The 23,662-nt window shown below is 44.6% G+C and overlaps 1 protein-coding gene across 1 annotated transcript in view; it reads right to left on the reverse strand.

Annotated features, from left to right (window-relative positions):
• RBM20 (RNA binding motif protein 20) overlaps positions 1-23,662 on the reverse strand; it is a 29,728-nt gene that overhangs the window by 737 nt on the left and 5,329 nt on the right. The window contains exons 3-14 of the mRNA XM_088528846.1: positions 19,466-20,668; positions 18,232-18,293; positions 17,981-18,072; positions 17,571-17,662; positions 14,927-15,070; positions 13,851-13,982; positions 11,956-12,035; positions 10,263-10,950; positions 8,363-8,461; positions 6,250-6,910; positions 3,722-3,841; positions 2,606-2,727 (exon numbers count right to left, since the gene is read on the reverse strand). Coding sequence (XP_088384972.1) covers positions 2,606-2,727; positions 3,722-3,841; positions 6,250-6,910; positions 8,363-8,461; positions 10,263-10,950; positions 11,956-12,035; positions 13,851-13,982; positions 14,927-15,070; positions 17,571-17,662; positions 17,981-18,072; positions 18,232-18,293; positions 19,466-20,668 — 3,495 coding nt within the window. The remainder of the gene's footprint in view (positions 1-2,605; positions 2,728-3,721; positions 3,842-6,249; positions 6,911-8,362; positions 8,462-10,262; positions 10,951-11,955; positions 12,036-13,850; positions 13,983-14,926; positions 15,071-17,570; positions 17,663-17,980; positions 18,073-18,231; positions 18,294-19,465; positions 20,669-23,662) is intronic.

The following is a 23,662-nucleotide window of genomic DNA, read 5'->3' on the forward strand; positions in this document are numbered from 1 at the left end:
AACTCAGTAAAATAATTAACATGGTTTAGAAGCCTGGCTCGAGTATTTACATATATTCTGTTGCTTTAAGATAAAGCATTTCAGAGCTCTAAACACCCAGTGTGATTTGAAAATACAGAAGTGTAATCGCAGGACTCCCCAAGCCTTCACTCTTGGGCATCCATGGGGAAGTGGTGAAATGAGAAATGGGTATAGAGAAAGTAGGGCCTTTCTTGGTGTGCTCAAACAGGTTGTCTCAGGTAAATACAGGTCTCGGAAGTAAGAGGTACATTGAAAGGCACTCAGGAAAGACACAAGGTAGGCGTACCTGTGAGCAAATGATGACTACACCCCTGCTGCCCTGAATACAGAGATTTGGCTATGGAAATTACACAACTCTTGATCTTGGCCTCAGAGTACAAAGTTCCACGTGGCTGAAGGCCAGAGTAAATGTTACTGCAGCACACCGAGATACAAAAACTGCAAAGCTTGGGAGGAGTGTTCCGTACTCCACGGGCTGCAATAAATCACCAGCACTTGTCACTGGACCAGATAACCCACACCTTTTGTTTTTTAATAATTATCCACCAAAACAGGATTGAACTTTTCAAAGACAATAAAGGGTTTAGCCACCACTTTTGGTGGACCTTAATGTCAGCTATCATGAGTAACACACACATACCAGTTTTGAAGTTCATAAACCAGAAATTCAGATTATAGCAAATGGCAGTAAAAGAAGAAATACTTATGTTTAAAATATAAGTTTTTGATGAATACTGTATAAAACCAGAGAAAAGCAAAATAAAATGCTGCACTGACTTGCCCAAGGGTAACTTATGCTAGACAAATCTGAAAGCTCTTTGTAGGAGACATGGCTGAATGGTGAGGTTTTTTTTGGACACTGAAAATACAACAAATCTGTAAATATGAATAGCACCTGGGAAATTATTTGTTATGCTGAAGAGAATGAAAAATTGCAAAAAGTCTACCAGACTGGTGAAGAAACAGCTGCTTCTTTGCTTGCTTTTTCCCCAGTGTTATTCTTCAGGAAGACCATACACAGATGAAGATGACTGTTCTACCTCAAGACAAAATCCTCACCTTTACAAATGAGGGTCTTGGAAAAAATCTGGCAAATGAACTGTTCAGTTTGTGTTAAATTGCAAACACTTATATTTTGGATGTGGTTCTAAGGAACCCATATGAAGGGTAACATCAAACATGAAGACTCATAGCAATGAGAGCTCTTGGGATTATATTATTGTCCCAAGCCAAGCTGCGGCAGCAGTCCCAGAGCTTAGGATAAGGTAAAAATTAGATTCCATAATTCTTAAATTGTGGGTAGACTAAGACTGAAATTTCTTAAGAGTGTATAAGTGAGCAATATTACAAGAAAAAGGTTCTAGTAGAACAATTATTTAAAGTTTGCTGTTCCTACTTGAACAGACAAAAGTCAGATGGTTATTTACCAGACATTTAACTTCCTCAATTTAGTAAGATAAGAGCTACAGCTCCACAGAACAATGTTTCATTACCACGTTTGACAGATTTAGTTTTAACTGGTCTTGTAGTCCTTGTGCTTTTATCTCAGGACAGTTTTAGTATCACAATGCTCACACGAAAAGTCTTAGAAAGGAGATTTTTTTTTCATACTGACTTGGCTTTAACTGGATTTTTTTTCCCCGTGATTTTAACAAAATAACTTAGAAAATAAACAAATAAATGCCTCTTCTACAGTGCCAATTGCCAGAGCTGGAAGTAGACTGGGAAGTTTTCCCTAAGTGCCATAAGTTTCTTGAGGACACGCTCACATGGGACACATGGCCTGCACCAAATAGCCCTACCTCTGCTGAATCCCTCTGGATTTTCTTGCATGAAACACAAAAAGGACATGCAAACTGGGCACCTGCTCTCCAGGCTTATGCTTGGAAGATCCATTACTAGCACATAGCAGCTCTTCAGGCAACATCTTCAAAAACCAGAGGCCTTTTTATGATTAGAGGAAAAGTCGAGAAGAAAATTCTCCCAGATAAATTATTTGACTTTCCATCACTTAAAGAAAACTATTCACAGAAATGTTAATAGCTACTAGCCCGCTAGGGAAAGATGGCTACTGCTTGAAGAGAAGATGGCTACTGCTTGAAGAGAACTGCTTCCACGTTCACACCCCTGCACAGGCCTGGGGCTGAGGAGATGAGAGGCAAAGTTGCCTCTTCTGACGAGTCCTCCACTCCGGGCAGCTTGTGCTGTCATGAACAGCAATGACTGATACTACCCGTGTGCATCTGAAAAAGCTGCCAGCCACAGCAATGTCTGGAGCTCTCGAGAACACAGAGTTAAATGGTCCGAGCTGCACACCATGCTCCTGACAAGCTTCAAATATAAATGGAATGATAAAATGATTTCCTGGACTCATTTTATTTATGATCCTTAAGCTGATTTCAAGGATCAAGGAGTGAGAGACTAGTGTGTAAACATTCGCACCCACTGCAGTGCCTTGCTTATGTATGCCTCTTTTGAATTCTGCCCACACCATAAAAAGTATTTTTTTTTTTACAGCACTGTGGAACTTCAACGCATTCCACCCCAACAGCTAGTTGCCAGCTAGTTTCAAGACTGATTTTACCTGAAGATTTTTGTAGTGAACAGTACTTCTGCAGTGACTTGTCTTCGCTGTCTCTTCATTTGTGTAGAAGAGTCCACAGAGCTTACAGTAAAACCCTGTTCTGGGCACCACAAATTCCACACCTATAGAGAGATTTTGAATCACGTTAGGATGTCGGTCAAAACTCTTCCCCCCCAACAATAAACTTGCTTTTAGAGAAAAAAGATGCTATTTAGTTAAGTCACATAGATTTGAAGACCGTGAATACTGGGTTCTCTTTGATTTATCTGATTTCGCAATACTGACCCACAGTTTAAAATCAGGTATTGCAAATACATCCTGCACATCTCCTCTTATGGATATAATACATATTTTAAGCCGTACCTTCTCCCACACACTATTTGACTGGAAACTTCACTGTGCAACTTCGAGGGCTGGAATAGCTAGAGTACTTATTAGTATCAAATTCCTGCTTAAGTTAGGCAAATTATCCTTAAAGACGCAGTTCTCCTAGGTTTTTCACTCATGATTGGTATTCACACAGTATAACCAACACTTTTGGTTATACTAAAAAGTCTAACCAACACTTCTATGAAAAAGACTTTTAAATTACTACGTATTGTTTATACTATATATCTTAGACTTATATTCTGTAATTTCTTAAGCGTTTACAGGATGATCCTCCAACTCCCAACATTCCTTGACATGGACCAAAGCTTCAACCAAAGTGTCACCGTGGATTGTGCTTGTGCTTGCCCTGCAGTCTCAAAGGAGTTAACAGCAGCCAAAACAACTGGGGTTAAATTAGCTCCGACAGGCTGAATTATCCTGCTCTTTGTTATTGTGGATATTCCCTGCATTAGGCCCAGGTCAGAGACAAAACTCAGTCCAAGGCCAAAGCATTTCGTGTCATCACTGATGTTAATGCGACCATATACCATTCTTTTCCTGCAATGAAATTGCAGAAATAATGATCTAGGATTGAAATGCTGGTTCTTTCATCCCCCTCTCTTATACACGCTGCCCCTCATCCTCCTCACACGGGAGCTGAGGAAGCAGAGCAAGCAGCCTTCAAGTGACATCTTGTTGTAATTCCTGGGTATTGCAGCAGGCGGCCTCTCCTGCGGCTGCGCGTACCCAGGGGAATGCTGAGCTCCGTGAACACGTCCTCTTGTTCCCAGCCTGGCGGCGAATGGCTTCGCTTGGCGTCCCCCTCCGGGTATTCCAGAGATCTCATCTCCAGGTACCTAGAATTTGCTTAACAAAGGAATAAATGCATTCAATGAAAACAGTTTATTAGAGACATTTGTAACCTTCTCAAAAGTAATTTACGGCTCCACCCAGAAGGTAAGTAAAATCTGGAAAAAATGCTTTTCTGTTCAAACAAGACGCCTCCTCAGCGCAGCTCACAGCAGCCATCCCACCCCGATGCTCACACCCCTCTCTCTCCCAGTAGATCATTTTTCTATTCCTAACTGCAAGCTCCCTATTTTTCCTGTCTTCACGTTTAAGGCTCTCTGCGGATCTCCTTCGCACAGGCCCCCGGCAGAGCGTGCTCAGCCCGCAGCTCCGCGGCCACACGCGGCTCCGGGGACAGAGCTGTCCCAACGGGGCACCCGCCGAGGACACGTCCCCCAGGTCCCCGCAGGGCAGACCCTGCTCCAGCAGCGCCCTGGCCACGCAGCTCTGCTCCCGGCTCAGCTCCCCACGGTTCTGCTGGATGGCTCTGGCCCCTCGCCAAGGTCTGGCTCGGTGGCCAGCGGGGACGGGATGTTTGCTCCCCGCTGACCCCAACGGACAGGCACGCAGGAGATCCCAGTTATGGCAAACAGTGACTCAGTTTGCTGAGGAGGATGAAGCCAGTTAAATGACAGACCTTCTTCCTTCTCAATATGAGAACTGCTTTTATTATAAAAAAAAAAAAAAGGAAAGAAAAAAGTCACTATCACAGAGCAACAAAACTGCAGATACACTTGTCTGATTCCTGTTCTTCAGTTCTTACATCAAAGAACTGGTTTCCTTACCCTCACAAAATCCCTCTTGCATTGCAAATTTCACCTAGATGAGGAATATGTTTTCTCAGAAAACAAATATATTTTTGCCCAAACCAAACCCTTCTTGCCTTTCAAGCCTGTAGTTCAAAGATCTGCAATTTCTGGCTATGAGAATTCTCTTCATTGTTTTAAATACATCTAGTACACGATTTATAAGAAAATAATGTAAAATCCAGATCAATTTGCTCTGAGGTTAACTTTAAACCAAGTGCAGGTTTCCAGCTCTGCAGAACAGATCCTAGAAACCCTGTGAGCGAAAGCTGGGTGTTTGCAGGACACCCAGGGCCTTGGTTGCAACTCAAGTCCTGCCCAGGTTGATGCCTAGGGCTCCTGAGCTGGCAGCTGCATTAGCAGAAAGCCCGGAGCCCAAAGACCCTGCCTTGCACGCAGGATCCTAGATGTCAACTCTGGGCAGAAGCCTGGGAAGCACAAGCTCCCCTGGAGCTTCCAGGTTCCCTGCCAGGAAGTTGGGAGTTTAGATGCCAAAAATGCCCAAGTTACTGTCTCTTGGGATACCCAACTCGCACGTCAGCTACTCAAGTGGGCAGCCCAGGAGAGCCAGCTGGCCCAAAGGCCTGGGGACGTGGTAGTCCCCAGTCCTGGGCAGTTTGCAGGGCTGCGGTATCTGCAAAGGCACAAACCCTGCCAAGCTCTTCTGCAGGCCAGGCAGGTGAGGTGTGAAAGCCAAGTGAGTTTCAAACCTGTCCTGGTGGAAGAAGTTTGTGCAAAGGGGGACATTTACGTAAAATGTTTCATCATTTTCTGATGGAAAATGGTACTCTCAGGAAATATTCAAAAACTTATATTCACATTTTTTTTTTCTACAGGCTACAATGAAAACCAAAAAACAACATTCCTGGCCAACATGGTATATGCTGTTTCCACTTCGTTACATTATCCCCAGTCCTTTCACTTGCATTTTATTTGAAGGAGTGACAGGGAACTGAAGTGTATTTTAGACACACAAGACTTTTTTTCTGGCAGTAAAAATACTAACAGGCAGCTATGATTACAGTTATTTGCACTATCTAACAGCACATCTTATCAGTTATATTAAAGGCAGCATGCAGAAGATAACAGAAAATGATAGGGTAAGTCCTGAAAAAAAAAAAAAAAAAAAAGCCTGTGTTTGTGTGAGGAGGGACCAAGAGGTAACAATGTGCACACAATTTCCATGATACTAACACTGCTGTACCGTGCGTAAGAACACGCAGCCAGCCAGACATGAGAGACACCTCTGTGCTGACCTTCAGAGACTGTCACTCATTTCATTGACAATTCAAAATAAATTTAGCAGGGCACTGAGAGACTTCAGCTAAACTCATGTGAACCTTGGTTTGACAATTATAGCACCTTATGCCTCGCAGAAGGCTTGCAAGCTGCTTATCATATTTCCTTTACACTATTCAGCTAAAAGCCTCTAATGATTTAGCTTGGCGAAAGGCACTGGGGTTCTTTTACGGAGCTGCTCCAAGGACAAGTCTTGATTCTATTAGCAACATTTATTCTGGTTAGCAATAAATTTCAATCTACTGTCAAAGAAAACACACGGGGCTCTCTTTGCAAGCGGGAAAAAAAAAAAAAAAAAAAAAAAAACACCGCGGTAGTTACCCTTGGCCTCTGAACACTCCTGGCCTCCACATCTTGTTTCTTCACCGGCATTTTTAACAAGCATTTCCATGACTTCTCTGCTCTCAGTTCCTTGTGATCCCATCTGTTTGTAATCATCTATAAATGTGTCAGGGAGCTGGAGGGGCTCTTCTTTCAGCTGAGCAGAAGGTATACGGCGATCCTCGGGCTCTGAATGAACGTCAGAGCTTTTATCACTTTTTCCTTCCTTCTGCTGGTGATCAGACTCCCTAGCAGGTTGGCCGTCTTTTGCCTCCTCCGGCTTCTGCTCAGGGTGCAGATTTGGGCTCGCTGCTCCAGTAACCGCATTGTCGTTCTCCTCACCCCGACAGCCACCAGAAGTGGCTACGCTGCCCTTTGCCGACCCAAAGTTTGTTTCTAGAGCCTTATGGGCAAATTTGTCTTCACTCCTGGTTAAGTGGCTATGATCGTTTTTCAGTTCTAACATAGTTGACATACAGGGACACATTTCTGAGACGGCTTTATTTTTCTGATCAACGGGGACTATTTCTTCAAGCTCAGTTATATCAGGCTCCATAATCAGATCATCCTCTCCCACTTCATCCACTGTCACCAATTCCTCCATGTTAGCAGGATACCAGGTCTCACCTTCTATCTCACTTCCACTCTCCCAGTCTCTTTCCTGCCACAAAGAGGTAAGAAATTTGAGAAATCAGTGATTACAGACCGTCACTGTTAGAAGTGGGCTTTGAACATCAGTAATCAGGGAAACTTTTGACCTGGTTATACCCAACCCCTCTTCTATTCTAGTTCCAAAGAACAACATGCCCGGTGCTTTGATTTTAAACCTTACAGGAATGAGCAAGCTTTTAAAAATAACTGTATAAACTTCACTTTAGGGAGATCCTGTAACTGCTTTGGACAATAACGTCTCTCCAGTTTCCCCCTTCCTGCTTTCCTGCAAACAGCAGAACAGGGCACAACCTATCACACTAGTCACACTCGGCTGTGTGATCCCGAGGAAATTATCCTCTCCCTTTGCTCTGCCTCCATCCCAAGGTGCCCAGAAGTAGGTACCACAGTGAGAAGATACTGAGCCCCAGTCTGGCCATTGTAGCTTTTACTTTGCTGGATTAGGTCCTTTAATTTCCTACAGTGACTGAGAAAACGTGGCTACCTTCCGTAGTCATTTCCCTCCACCAGCAAGAGCCCTCTGCCAGGGATTGTGTTGGTAGAAGTTGGCCTAGACCTTGAGAAAAGCCAGTTTTACAGTTATACTCAAAAGTTTATAAGCCGAAATACCTCACGCATGCAGTTATAGACTTAGGATTCCCAGATACTACTATTGGATTTCAGAAGAATTAGAATTATAAGGTATATATGTCTTTCAATACAGACTTGGTGCAGCTTAGATTTCAACTCCCAGAATCATCATGTGCACATAATCTATTAATAATCTATATTCTCCCTCTGTGTGGTCATTCCCACACTTCCCCTCCTAGAATCCTAAAACAGCACGAAAACTCTGGGAGTCGACACCGTTCTTGCCAGGAGATCAGTTTTCTACGGCCACAGATATCAATAGCTCCCATATCTGACCATCAACCCATGACCCTGGAGATATGAAGCTGGAGGAATTCCAAGGACATTGCTGTGCCCTACTGCGATGCTGCAGCAGGGGTGCTATAAAGACATCCTCTAATTAAAAACAGAAACAATTAAGAGAGGCTACTATCTATAGTCTACTTAGTGCCCATATTCTGAAAAGTTTTCATCATTAATCTCCTCTTTGTCTGCTAAGTGACCACGTCACCTGTTTTGAGACACAGTTTTTGCAAAGTTACACGGTTCATTTGGGCATACGTTACTTGCAGTTGGCAGTGCCAAGGGCTATGCATGTGAAGCAATATACATGGGCAAAGAGCAACTAAAAAAAGAGCTCTGAGGAGTTCAGAAAAAGCTGCTCCTGAAAGCAGAGGTCAAGATAAGGCAGGCTAATTTAGACAACACTCTTCTGCAAACTGTCTACATGACTTTTATTAGACGTTTAATACTTCAGATAGGAAAATATGCTACCAAATCTGGGTTTTCACTCATTTTATCGTCAAAGGCAAAACAACAATGTGCAACTAACCTTCTCTTTCCTTGTGCTTTCCACAATCTCTCCAGATTCTTTTCCTTGCTTATTAGCTGAAGGAGAGCTCTTCTCGGGAACTTGCTCCTTTTTTCCAAGCTAAAATAAATATAACATATACACGTATAGCAACACACAGTGGTGCTCTATTATGTTTCTATTCTGGGTTTGCGGAAGCAAAGTCACTCACAAGGTCACATTCTTTTTTTCTAAAGTTTATGCAAGTCAACAGGGCTATGGGAAAAGACCCAAGAATTGGATTCCATTAGCAAAGCTGCACAAATAAGAATTAAGAAAAAGAAATTGAAATAAAATTAGAGAGATGTAATTTATATCATAGAATTGGCTGGAGGACAGGTGGGGGGAGAATGTGATTTTATTAAAATTTCCAGACTCCTCTTTTCTGTTCTCTATTCACATTTGTTATGTTGGCTCTGATATGGCTAGGAGAGCATCACTGTTAAAACTCTGCAAAAGACCTCAGCTCTTTTGTTTATTAATGCTGGATCAATCAAGAATGCAACTACTTGCACAGTTTATGCTTTGGAAGAACAAAATCACAGTATTACCTAGCACGTGGTAAAACAGGGATGGTGCAAAAGTGTGAGTTCAAGAGCAGTCATCTCGACTGCTCCATCCTGAATTATTAGCAGTCATCCCCAGAGAGGTTTTCCTTTAGCAATGCCAATTCCAAATGTCTGGGAAAATTTACAGAGGAGTGTGCGGCCCTGGTGATTTGGGAAGCTTGGTCTGACATGTCTATACACTAGAGAGAAATATCCTCCCAAGGAGCTGTGCAGCACAGTGAAATACCAGACAAAAGAGAAAACTGACAAAAAGTGATGCAGACACATGACGGTGGCATGAGACTGGCATTGCCACCCATTACAGACACTAGCTGAGTTACATGATCTAGAGCTTTCGAGAGTTACATGATCTAGAGCCGCACGAGAAGCAAGAATGCAAGGTCAGCTAATGGCAACTGAGGACAGCCCTGACAACACCAAGTCAAACACCACGTGGACCCTGGTCAGCGCAGCAGCTCCGCAGCCGCCTGCGCCCACGGCCCCGTGGGCGGGTGGAGGGAGAGGATCCCCAGGAGGGCCTGGGGGAGGCAGGGTGGCCATAAGCCAGGAACTAGATCTGAGCAAAGCAGGGACACGAGCAGGGGCTGTGCTGGGGCTGAGTGAATGAGGCATCCCTGACCTCACGCTCCTTCTCAGAGGAGAATCTGGGATGTGACACGCACTGATACTTCACCAACTGGAAGTTTTATCCCAGGCATCTCCTAGCCTTAGGGTTAAACCAATTCAATGCTTCTGCCAAGGGGTCTCTTCCACCACTCCCTTCACTGTGCTGTTGAGGGTAGGAACATACAATTATCAGGTACCAGCTGCCCTGCTGAGCTGACTGAAATAAAATGTGTCGCATTGGATTTAAAAGTTCATTCCCCATTTTGGAAGTATGACAACCAATTCCCTCTATTTTCCTACAAATATTTCTTATCCCTGTAAAGCACCACTACACACAGGTTTGGAAGAGAGAACTGTGAGCCAACTTGTCCCTACAAACACAACCTGCATGAAAGCAGTAGGTTTTGATTTGGTTTTGTTCTGCCTTCATTATCTTACTGGTTACCTGGAGACTCTCTGCATAAAATGTGAAGATAACATCCAGCTACCCAGTCCAGGAATGCCGTAAGAGACCTGCACAGTTGAGCATGAAGAGGTGGGCGAGCTGACCTCCCACGGTGTCTTTTAGGAATATATTCCCTGATTGCATAATGGTAAAACACTGCATGCCTCCATCACCGTGCCAGTAACAACTGGTCTGAAATACTTCAGAAAATACGTATTTCAGCATTTACTTTCTTTCTGGCTAGTTTGGCATCTCTACTTACCTCATTCTCAGAAGGTCTGGTTTCCTTCGCCTCACTGCCTTCAGCAGCAGCGCCTTCCTCTTGGTCTCGGTCAGCCCTCTTAGCTTTACTCCTGTCGCTGGGTTTCTGCCTGGAGCCCTCGGGTGCTTTGCTGTGCCGTGGCTCGGCCAGCTCCTCCCTGGTGGCCTCCTCGCTGTGCGAGTGTCTCCGCTCCCTCGACTTTGCCTCTTCCTTTCTCTTCGATCTCCCAGGGAACTCCTGCTGCTGCCTCTGGAACTTGTCAGATTTTGACTTGGAGGTCTTCCTGTAGTAGTCATCTTCCCTGCTTTTGTAGCCAGACAAAGGATGTAGGGAGCCAGGGGAACCGCTCCTTAGATATTTTTCCCTGTGTCCTCTGCCTCCTTCAATCCGTTCATCCAAATCAAACTTGTCCAGCTGTCGGGAATAATGTTTCCTCTCATGTACCCACATGTCAGTCCTGTCCCTCTTCTCGTCCCCGTTCTCTCGCCAGTCTCTGCTGTCTCTTTCCTCTTCCCTTCTCGAATATGGGGACTGATCCCACGACTCCCTGCCGTTGCCCCAGTCTGTCCTGCTGGTTCCCAGCGGGCTGTGGGGGGAACTGCAGGAGGTGAAGCTGGGAGTGCGGGACCTGGGCGACAGCGAGCGGCTGATGGGGCTGCGAGAGCGGGGCCGCTCGGCGCCGTACCTGCTGCAGAGGGAGAGGCAGCTGTGACCGACCCGCTGCGGCCCACCCCGAGTGCTTGTGCTTCGGGAGGGAACCCCCGGGAACCGCACGGGTCCGCGTGGGTTTGGGGCCGTCGGGGAAACCACGTCAACACCCCAGGCCTCTCAGGTGCCAGCCCCGCAGAGCGAGCACGAGGAAAGGCAGGGCCACCCTCACATCCACAGAGCCTAACCAGCGCCCCACGGGGCCCCCAAGGACACAGTCACTCCTATAAAAAACCTCTAATAGAGGTTTAGCATTAGAAGCTTAGAATATGTGAGTAGCTTTACAAAGACAGCCTGCTTGATCATCTAGAACATCTCTGAGGCAAAAGTGACACAGGGATGTGGTAAAACGGGGATGGAGCAAAATAGTGCGTTCAAGAGCAGTCATCTACTCAAACACTGCCTGCTTGAAAAGAGGCATTTTAGGAGGATGATTTCATTCCATTTCTGCTGGAAGGTCCAGAAACTACTAATGAAAGGAGTCTGATCAAAAACACACCCCAATATATTTTAACCTGAACTGGCTCCATCTCTCTAGCTCTTCCAGAACCCTAGCCTTTACACTGCTCATTTGAGGGGGAAGAGGGGAGAATAACTTGATTTGTGTGTTCTTCAAATATTAAGTAAATTTTCTGATTAATTACTGTTAGTAGCAATAACTGGCAAAGAGCAGCGAGTAAAATATTTCATTTGTTTTCGTATCATGCACAGTTTCAATCTGATCTTATTATGCACGTCCCACACCTACTATTCTACCCACTTGTATCTTTTCAGTGACTGGAAATGAAATCCAAAATAAGAAAGAGAATGAAATGGAAAGGGAAGCACATAGACAAGAGTTATTCTATTTGCAGGCTTACAGACTTCTCTGAATCCCAGTCCCAAACTATGCAGGAACCTTCTGCATTGCCCTGACTTGCAGCCCCACGTCCAGAGAGCAGGGATACCCCTGACCAAGGCAGGAGAGCTGTCACTGCAGAGTTACCTGTCTGCCTCCCGGAGCAGGTCCCTCTCCCTCTGTGAGTGGATGTCCTGGATGATGGCGGCCACGTTCTTACCTGGTTTCTAAGCAAGACAAAGGCACTGTTTAGCATGCTGCACTACTCTCCAAGCTATTTTAGGTGATGCATCCTGTAAGAAACAGCATTCATGCATCATTTTGTTATACTACTAATGTGAAATATTTGGATTTGGTGTTCTTGTTACAGTCTTCTTTACAACTAGTATCTCAGTAAAATAATCAAAGCAGTAAAATGGCACAAAATGCAAAAATTCCTCTGTTACATTGCAACACCATCTCCATATACTTCTGTAAGAGAAGAAAGTTGTCTACCAGAGGCTATGAAAACTAGCTGGCACATCTCTGTTAGGCATTCACTATAGTATGCAAGAGGTAATGAACAGACCATTATTCTAATACCTGAATAAAATAGACATATCAGCCTCTCTCTCTGTCCCTAGGAATGAACTGCCTTCATCCCATCTCAGGGTTTAGCTCATTCTGGAGTATGGCACTAAAATAGTATGTTTAAACATAGAAGCTTCAGAAAAAACAGGTGCAAGGAAGATGTGTACAGGAAATGTTGATTACCTGAGACTGAGGAACATTTAGAAAGGCAGCACTACTCCAGAGTGGAGCCCATGCAATTCATGGAGCACTTGGAGTGTCCACAGCTGAGCAGCACAGTCATGCAAGAGCTCAGAGCATCCTGCAGCAGTAAACAGCTCATGCATGTTCCCCCTCTCATGTTTTCGTCAGTGAAAAAAAAAAAAAAGGAAATATTTCGCTAATGCAGAGAAAATAACACCATGACCCAAAAAACTGCTGTTGGAACTCTTGAAAAATCTCCCTGAAGTTTAGCTGAACTCTTGCACTCAGCTGCACAATTCCTGTTCAGCCTCTGCTCTAACATGCACAGACTCCACTGCCTTACATCTTGATGCCTCAAAATACCAAGTAGGAAAGACTGCCCTGTTTACAGACTTCTGGCAACTCTGTTAACTCTCCTTAAACTCTTAGGTGCATGCAGGAGACACAGAGATTTTCTTCTTAAGGCGAAAGCAGATTTTTCCGAGTTACTTATTTTTCCTCAAGGCTCTCGGAAAGGCTCTTAACCTCTTAATTTGGAGCACGACAGGGTTATTTTATACAATAACCTTATGCTGTGTTTGGTCCTTTCAGTTCTGCAGCACGAGTTCCAATCCAGGTCTTCATGAGCAACATTATTTCCCTAGCATTATATATAAGAGTACATAAACTCCATAAACATGCTCTCAAGAGCACAGATTTCTGGAGTTCGTTCAGGTGTTCACATCACAGAACGTCCAAAGACCAAATATTCCCCTGTTTTGAATCTGTAAAAATCCTGCTTTTTGCGTAGTTCAGTTACATCTTTTTTTTTCCTGTGACTTAGCAAAAAAAACCAAACAATTTATGTGATGCTGCCACCTCTGCCAGGCATGCAGAGTGTATTAACAGCTCAGCATGCAAGTAGGGAAAAGCACTGCATCAAGCTTATGCCTGTCTGGGAGGATAGCACCCTCTTACTCTTGCTTACCTATGGTACTTTGTACTTGGCTCCGGTTTTAGACCTTTGCTAGCTGAGCAGTTTGGGGAGCCTGCTCAGAAGAAGGCTTGGAAGGGAAGTTTGAAATAATGGTACGAGGGAACCAGAGAAAACGGGATCTCTTCAAATAGTTAACATTTGGAACAAGAGCAAGCAGCTAAGTGTATAAGATCATTAGCATGCATTGATTAACTTATCCTTCTTCATTTCTTTTTCCAAAATATTAAAGCATTAATAACAAGTCAGTGTTCAGCAAAAAATTTTACATGTGTTCTTATGGACGTGCCATGGTAATTCAGGAGTCTGATCTTACCTTCAGCTGCAACTCCTTGTATCTTTTAGACATCCTAATAAGTAATTTGTCATCATTTATCATGGCAGGTTTTTCTTTGTAGTATTGCACCATGGCTTGTGCTGCTTCACTGTAAGCCATCTCCAGAAAGGCCTAGCACAAAAGGAGAGAGTTTTAAAATCTACTACTTGTTGAAAACATGGAGTATAAGAGATAAAAGGTTGTTCAACAATTTTCATTTGGACTCTCCTTACACAAAATCTGCTGGTAGTACAGAAGTGGAGAGTTTTTTAGTCCTGGAACCAAAATAACACACGATCCACCACTCATCTTCCTTTTAACTGAAATGATTGGTTTCAGACCAGCTATGAAAGCTGATAGGCAACTTAAAAGCACAGGTTGAAGAAGCCAAAGCCAGTTCAGTTAAAATCTAAATGACTGGAAAAGTCTTTCTTGGTAGATGTAAACGTCACCAGGGGCCAGGGTGCAGGGCTGCCACGCTGCAGCACACACTGCTCCCGAGGCTGCCAGCCACCAAGGATCTGGGGAAAAGCAGAACACGAGGAGCCAGAGCAACAAAAACCAAGAAGAACAGCAAGTCTGAATGCTGTTAACTAGCACTTTTGTAACAGGAAAACTGTGTATGATATGACTTGGTTTTAACTGACCAACGAGAACTCACAGCTGTGTATTGACTGCGTTTGGAAACATTCTGGGATCTCACACGTTTCCCACTGGAGTGAATTCCACATCCATCTGTTCTGCCTGCTGCGAGTATATGAGAGAAGATTTTCCAGCTGCCATTGTGAGTAGACTTAACCTCCTGGGATCTAAAATCATCCTGAAGAGAGAGCTCTACCACAGCCTGGTGCAGAATAAAGGGGCGAGCGGGCATAGCCCTGCTCCAGCACGTGTGCTCCAGGGCATGCGGGCTGCTGCCCACCTCTGCTTTAAGAAAAATAGATTTTTTAATTCAGAGGAGTATATATCTCCTCTTAATTCAGAAATTTTTTCCTAAGCATGTCCTAGCAGGACAGTGGTCACGTTCATGCCATTACGACAGATTTGTCAGCCCTGTGGCCCCAGAGGCGCCGTACCTGGTTGGTTGATTTCATGAGGATGTAGTTGGTTACTTTCCCAAAAGGAAGTCCCAGATTAATGACATCGTTCTCTGTGCAGCTTCCCTCGGGGAGGTTGCAGATGTGAACTACTCGACCCAGGGCAGATTTCCTCTGGGGAAACTGAAAATAAAATAAAATAAAATAAAAATACAATTTTACCTTAGATAATCCAGCTCCTCAGGAAGACCTTGCATTTCTTTAAAAAAAAAAAAAAAAAGTTCTGTTGTGCTCTGCATAGTTGTTATTAAAGCTAAATATCCTTCCTTAAAATCTGACAGTTTAACATCCTAGTTTAAACGTATCCCTTCCCATCTGCATCTTTAACTGAGGCACAGCTTGCAAAGGAGTCTCCGTTCCTGGACTTGACAAAGACTGGATGGGATTTCTAGAAGAGCAGGATTAATGACATTTCCATAAGAAGCATCTACAGAGGTTTTCAGGATATCAAGGGCTGAGTTCAGGTCCTTCTTCTGTTCTCTGTCTAAACATATTTTCTTTGTTTTGTTGCACTTGCTAAGAAGTGGTATGCTAAGCACAAATACAGGATTAGGAAGATTTACCTGCTGTTCTCACAAACACTCGGCAGTGCATTAAATCAGATCAGTGTTGAGATGCTACCACCTCTTCAAAACTGGCAATGACTTAAATTAAAATGCTGTGCTATAAAACTGCAATAATTCATGATTCGGAAGTGAGCAGACACTCACACTACGGGACTGGATGAGCTGTACCAGGCAAAAATCTTGTCAGCTGATTGCAGCTAAAGGGGATCCATTCATTAATTACAGCTGTAAATAACAGCCGGGAAAGGAATACCCACCTTTCAGATCTGCCCTCAGTGAGTGAAAGGAGCTGTTGCATGTTGCGAATTGAGTGTAATTTTTAACAAGATTGTAAGTTAACTTTCTTTGCAAACAGTTTCTATGGGGGCTTTCTGCTGCACTCAGGCAGCTACCGCAAAAATAATTTGTTGAACAAATTATTTGATGCATAACACAGAAACGCACCTCTAGCTTGCTGTACTAATTCACCCCTACAAATTTTTGTTACCATTTCTTGCTTTCTTGTTATTCAGACTCCTTATCCCTTTCTTGATCTTTGCATGAATCTTTTCTAAAAGTAATGAGAAATTTGACAGTCCCATGCCCGCACTGCTAATGGCCCTCCATGCCTGTGAAGGGTTGTATCGCTCCGTTTGCTTTTTGTAGCAGGAGTTATTTGCAAACGGATAGCAGACAGCAAGCCCTTCCAGAAATCTGAATACTTTGTTTATGACACATGCAGGGTCAAGTATAATCTCTCATTGCTCAGTTAAATGGCAGCAGCTTAGCTGAAAGTGAATACTGCCGTGCAAAGGTGTAATAAATTATAAACCACCTGGGTTGTGGGGTGAATGGCAGCTGGTAAACTCAATCTTAACACCTCCAATATAGCTCCCTGTCTCCCCAGTGAGCTTCTGAAGAAAAAGGGAATTTACAGGGCTCAGAAAAATCAAAAGCTATTAGCTCTTCTCTCCCATAGCGCAGCAGATCATTCAGGAGGAGGCCTTCTGCCGGCAGCTTGAATGATAAATAGTGACAGATTCTAAGGAGAAACGATACTGGTATTAGCAGTAATTTCATTTGTTGCAGGCTTGACAGACACAATGAAAAGGAGCGTTCCTCTGCAGCCGCCACTCCACCCCTGACCTCGGCGGTGCTGTTGGATCCTGCAGGTTTCCGATATATCCTGAGCTTCATATTAACCCTAACATCTTCGTACTTGTGTGTGAGAGGAGCCCTTATTCTTGTGATTTCTATCCTTTTATAATCTCTCTGTTCCCTCAGTGTAAGCATCATTCTTAACATTCGTTTCTGTCTGGAACTTCTTGCTCCCTGGGATCTCAGTGCAAGCGCACACTAGAAGGGAGGCACCACTGTCAAACCTGCAGGGACTTCTAAACTGAAAACAGGGAAGGCTGTAAACTGCAGCAAACCCAAAGGACAGACAATCACATAAATAACACACTTAAAAAAGGAAAAAAAAAAAAGAAAAAGAAAAAGAAAAGCTAGTCCAACATAATGAACCATCCTTAATTGAACTGGGAGCCCCAAGCAAATAACAGTTAGAGAGCTGCAGCCACTGCCTTTGCTGCTATTACTACCAGGGAAAAAGATCCCAGCACAGGGGAAGGCGACAGAAAGCAACTGCTACAAAACAAACAACTGGAGAGATGACAGGTTGCTCACTGGGATCAATACTCTTGTGGGAAGGGGAAGGAGAGGGGGAAGTAAAACTACACCAAATCTTCACTTCAAGCTGAAGCTGAGCCCCTTGGGTCAAAAAGTCTCAGAAAGTGAGGAATAAAACTGTATGAGTACACACAGAGCAATATGTCCCCTCCGCCTCTACTACCAAGCAAACAACACTCAGTATGGAAAAAAATCCACAACGAAGTTCTGATATGACCCAGACCAAGAGCATAAAAAGGCTGTAGCTAAATTTAAATAATTACCTAAATATTCAGATTATTGTCTAAAAGGAAGCCTAAAATAGATGCAATTTTAATTCAAATAGTCAAAAAGAGGCTTCTACAAGGATGTAAACAGGGAGATCAGCTTGTTTAGGTACTCACTCTTACCCCTGATGGAAGAGAAGAAAAGGTAGAACCTGGCTGGCCAAAGGATCTTGCTGATGTAGTGATAAAAGATGAGCCGACATTTGGTGGATAATCTAAATAATGGATTACACACATTTCATGAGAATCTTGACTCATATTAGCTGCATTAATGTGCTCAGTAGGAAATGCTCTATTTATATAAGATTTCATTTTCGAGTTTTGGTACCAAATTATACATTGCTTTGTTATTTGAAAGAAAGATAAATTCACACTTTAAAAGGCATAATCTTGCCTTTTAGTTTCTCTGTACACATCTACTAGATGTTTATCTTGAAAGCTTTTATTACACTCTATTTAAAATGTCCAGCCAAAGACTGGATTCCTTTTAATTAAACAAAGTATTTTTAGTCATTGTACACACAACCATTCACCTTCGATACTAGATGGGTTGAAAACTGATGCATTATTTGGAGATAAATGCAATGTTCCATCTGCTGAACTTAATACGCACCGGATACCAGTGCTGAAAAAGAAAAAAAAAAGAACTTTAGGAATACGCATTACGCACCATAAACATCAGAGGCTTAATTAGCACAAAATAAATCCCTAGTGTAAAGCCACAGAAATAACGGATGCTCCATCAGAAATTCAGCTGAAAGACTGCCTCTAAAATAATACTTACTTGTCTGAAAAAGCCATACATTTCTGGATGTGAAGACTTCCCTTAGTGTGCTGATCCCAGTCCTGTGTTGAAACAAAGAGATGATGGGCATAGGGAAAAAGTCCTGAGACAAATTTACAAGCAACTCCTTCTCTATGCAGCTTACCTTATTCTATAAAAAGTACTGGTGTGGTGGAGATGAGACTAAAAAATCTTGGAGTTAAGCACACTTTCACCCAACACTTTTACAAATTCAATGCTGGTAGGTTAAACTATCAATTATTTTACAAAAAGGGTGATATTTTCTGCATAAGATGTTATCAGTTATTTTACAAAAAGGGTGATATTTTCTGCATAAGATGTTAAACCAATGTTTATTTCTATTAAATCAGTTAATTTATGATAGCTGAAGACCTCATCCTGCGAGACACTGATCATCCTCAGCTCCTTTAATGTCCATTAAATGGTATCACCCCCTGTTCATTTCAGCTGACAAGGAAAGCTGCTAAAGGAAATGTATTTAGCTTTTTTTTTCCCCCTTTAATATTTCTATGAACCAAATCGATCACTGAATTAAAGATCATCAAATGGTGCAAGCGAGCCTCCCCATGACATCCTCCCCACTTTTAAAACACCGATGGAGCAAGAAGTCCAGCGTGCCCCAAGCAGGGGGATTTCAGGTCAGGACCTGGTCATCTTCCTTCTTGCTGGCTTCCTTCCTTCCTAAATGGGTTATCATAACACACTTCTGTCAGGCCACTGTCAGCACGACAAAGAACTCGGATAACGGCTTGTGCCACGTGGCTCCATAGCTTGTGGCTTCCCTGACCAAGCTATTGAGGAGCCATGGATCCTGCATTTTCCCCAGGACTACTCCTAATTCCACAGGACATCTCCACAGGGGCGTTTTATCAAAACGTGCGATTTGGTTGGAATGAGCCATTTCCAGGAGGGTTTTCTAGGGAAGGTTTTTGGACTAGAAACACAAGGACGCAGGCAGAACCTGATGAGATGGCAGATGTGCAAGCACAGCGCTGCCCTGAGAAGCTGAGGATCAGGTTCGAGCCCCTCCCCTGCTGACTTGGAGCGACTGGAGACAAGCAAGCCCAGACCTCACGTTTCTCACACCATGATCATACTCTCCCAGCCAGGGGCAGACCCCACACATGCACATTCCTTCTTTCACGCCCCGTCCGAGCCCATTATACGAATCACCTCTCAGCGCCTGCTCCCAAGCCTGTGAAAAGTCACCCACCTTGAGATCAAAGGTCTTCTTGTCGCACAGGGCGCAGACGTGCGGGAAGTGCAGCGGGGCGATGCCGTGCAGGTCGTTGAGCTCGTGCGGCTGCGGCGGCCGCAGGGGCAGCTCGGCCCCGCTCGCGCTCAGCTCCTCGCCCGGCCGGGCGCGGGGGCTGCCGAAGTTCTGCTTGCTATTGTGCCTGCTAAACGGCGGCGCGGCCACGGTGCCGCTGAACTTTGTGTCGGGTGTCGGTTCTTCGGGGTTGTAGAGCTCGTTTCTTATTTCATACTGCTGACTTGTTGATGGCCACATGCTGTCACCGGGCAAGAGGTCAGACTTGTTTTGGCTGGCGAAATTAGGGAGGTTTTCCCACTGGTTGTTTGTACCTGTGCCATGTAAGACGGGGGCTGGATCTCCTTTCTGATGGGAATTCACGTGCAGGTCTCCGGGGAAGGCCAGTGCCGCTGTGTGCTGCCCCTTGGCACTCGCGCCATAGACGTCCTTCTGGAAGCCAGGCTGCCCGTCGTGCTTGGGCTGGCCCGAAGGGCCAAAGTGGCCCTCGTAGTGAACCCCGGCCGAGGAGGCGCCGGGATGCGGCGCACCGGCCAGGAAGGCACGCTGGCCGGGCTGGTCGGCATCGGCGGCGTACACCTGCGCGCCAGGGACGCCCTGCTTGTACTCGTAGAAGCCGCCGGGCGCCGCCGGGTGGCCGGCCTTGCTGAGGCCCATGACCACGGCCTGCTGGCTGGAAGCGGGGGCCATGACGCCTCCGAAGGGGTTCATGACGAGAGCGCCAGGCGTCTGGGCCGGCACGCTCCCCACGGGCGCCAGGCTCCCCCCCGGCGCCGCCAGCGCCGGGCTCTGCGCCGGGAACGCCAGCCCGCTGGAGGGAAACCTGGCGTTGGCGATCCCCGGCCCTTGGGGCGGGCCTGCGGCGTGGCCCTGCGGAGCGTTTATCATGGAAGGGTGTCTGAGCTGGTTAAAGAGTGGCTGGGACATAGCCACTTTGGAGAGGACCTGATTGAGGACGGTGGCAGCTGCTGGGTTGTTGGTCACTGCCGTCTGGGCCAATTTTAGCCTGTGCAGCGTAAGCTGAGCCTGGAGCTGGGCGAGCTGAAGACTTGCTGGAGAAGGAAGCAGCGGGTTCGGAGTGCTGACAGAGAACGGCGTCTTCTCCAGGAGCTTGGCAGCGCTAGAAAGGACCGGAACACGGATTAACTAAATTAACCTAATTTTAACAGTAGTCGCTTCCTCCTGGCATGACACTTCAGACACTTCTGGAGATCGGGCTTACCTGAACCCAGAAAAAGCAAGAGGGTGATTAAAAGCAGAGCTTTAGCCCGCCCCTCTGTCTAAGCACCCGCTGCCATGTCTTTGACCTATTTATCTCCCTGTAATATTTTGGTTCAAATGGATCTCTTGAAGTCCCCATATCTGGGCAAAATAAAGGTCTCTATACTTTCTAGAAAGCAGAGGTGCATTAAGTGTTCTTCTCTAAGGCTCTGAAGTGGGGTGAATACATAAGGACTACACTGCCCACTTAAATCCCGGAACCAGGAAAATAGGAGATGATGTTTCCAGCATACAGTGGTTCCCAGCTTCGGGAAGAGCCCCTAAGAATAGCAGGGATATCTCCCCACTTCTCTGCCTCCCAAGAAAGCTGCCTGTGGACATATAACAGAAGAAAAATTCTACCCAACAAAGCTATAGCAAAGCTATAAGCAAACAAAATCTTACAATGGAAAATATCAGACAACTGCCACCTCCAGGCAGCTGCAGCCACCCTCTTTGTGCTGGTGGTGCCGCATCCTTGGAGGCTGCCTGTGCCAGTGTGGCCACCCAGCCCACCCTGGGCCATCTCCATCCTGCTGGCCACCCGCTTGTCCTGACTGGGAAAGTGTTGGCCATCGCTCTCGCCATCCTCAGGAGCCGCTGCTGACGGACGGCACAACTGCCCGGCACGTCACGAATGGCCACTCGGCCTTGAAACGAGAGCAGGAGTACTCCTGAGTAACAGAGATGTGGTCCAAAGCTCAATTAATTTATATTGTAAAAATGTATTGGGTTTCCACTTAGGCCTTTCAAAGCAGCAGGAGCTAATCAAGCGCCACACAACCCTCGCTGTTAATAATTGGCCAATTTGCTAAAGCGCATGTATAAAGTTGTAGCTAATGATAAATGTCTTGTCAGCATGCTACATTTGAAAACCACAAATTAGGAAAACATCTGCTTAAATCCAAAGTATGACTAAGAGAAAATGAATGGGTTTCATATTTAACGTTTAACTTCGACGAGCAACTGCAAGGCACATCTGTCTCCCAAAAAAACCACAAAACGCCCTTTGGATAACGGTGTCATTATGCAACGACAAGGTCCCTGCCAGCGCCGCGCTGAGCTCAGCGCGCTCTGGCCGAGGGGCTGCACAGCACCTGGGGCCAATGGTAGCCCCGGCTCCCCTCAGTGCATTCCCAAGGTCAGCACCGCAGAAAGTCATCCAGGATTATCCCCCTTGCTTGACTATTTATTTAGCATTTGGGGGCACTTGGGGTACCCTAGCAAAGAAGGACAAGGGATGCTCTGTCTCTCCTAAAAAAGTGTCTCGCCCACATGCTGTTTCCATGAGGAAATGCACCAACCAAACACGTTTTTGCACAGCTCTGGGAGCGAACGGCTGCAGAAATCCAAAGATTGCCACGCTCCGAAGGCAAAGGCAAGCACTGGCAGAGCTGCATCGCCATAAATCAGTTCGGCCCATCTGCCACCCCTGTAATCCTTATTATGCTTTTAGCATCCAAGTACAGCGAGTAACACACAGCGAGGCAAAGCATCTAGGCTGCCAGATTACTGGAGTAATCCTGTCTGTGAGAGTGATGAAAAGGTTGCACACAAAACATGTCTATTAGGGCAGGCAGATAACTTGGGCCCTGAGTTTCAGCCGACAAAGTTAAGGGTTCTTAATTGTTGCCTGCCACCTTCCAAAATTAGGAAATAAAAAAGCAACTAAGAAAAATATGATCTTAGCTGCTACTGGTTATTTAGGAGGTGCATATATACTCAATTATTTGAAATGCTGTATAGAGGTATGAATCTGAAAACATAAAACAAAACAAAAAAAAACCACAGGCTAATTCAAAGCTGTGCAGTATTTGTATTTTAGTTTCCTGCAAAACTTGCTTGCCTTCCAAGATTTTTCGTTCCCACTTCACATAAAACATGTTTGGCTTCACATTTAATTTTGCTTTCCTGTCCAAATCTTTGAAAAATAAACTTTTTAATATTTTTCATTCCAGAAAGTTTCAAAATATGCACTTTCTTCCAAGATATATCTATGACTCTGCCCATTTTTGAATTAAAACAGCCAGGGCTCTTGAGATACTTAAGTATTCTGAATGTGCGACTCCTCTGCATTAGCATGCTCTTTCTAGTAGATTTATGATACTCTATTTGTTTGCATGCTGATTTTCATCTATTAAAACCTTTTCTAAATCAGTTTATCTGGCACAGATAGAAAACTTTTAATTTTTATTTCAGGACTCTTGAGCACATCAAAGATTCTCATTTTCTAATTATTCAAGCTCAAAATCAATCATATTCTGTCATGCGGAAGTGTGAACAGGCCTTCCCGTAACATATCATTTATTCAAAACACTTGGGGCTGCATTCTCTAAACTCATTCAGAGCAACTGCTGCGGTACATTTTTATGTTTTTGATTTGCTCTTTAGAATCAATTGCATCTTATTACCTTTATTTGTACAACTGGGATAACCGTAGCCTTCAAATAAAAAGGCACCATTTTATTGTACTTCAGTTAACTGCTTGCACATGAGAACAGAATTTGGCCTCTTGAATTAAGGAAACCACAAACCTCTGTTTCAAACACGGGTACAAAGGCACAAAATTTGCACTCTCAGCAATATATGTCTTTGTTAGAATAAATTAATTGTTTAAACGCTATTTTATGCTACACTTTTGCCAATCACGATAAGAATAGAGGCTTCAAAATTCATTTTTGCCTGTTGAATAAAATCAGCACTTAGATCAATAACGACCATCCATTGGGATCCTTTCCTGTTTGGCTAGATCGTATCTGGCTGATACTGAGTGAGTATTCTCTTTCTCTGCAGCTCCACAAGAAGTATTTTCTTTGGTCTTAGTGAAATGACTTTCTGGGTCCAAAAAGCTTGGAAAGTCTGCTGAAAGGAGGAAAATAT

Source organism: Tinamus guttatus, unplaced genomic scaffold (genome assembly GCF_059628265.1).
Source record: "Tinamus guttatus ecotype Peru unplaced genomic scaffold, ASM5962826v1 Tinamus_guttatus_pri_ptg000314l, whole genome shotgun sequence".
Lineage (NCBI taxonomy): Eukaryota > Metazoa > Chordata > Aves > Tinamiformes > Tinamidae > Tinamus > Tinamus guttatus.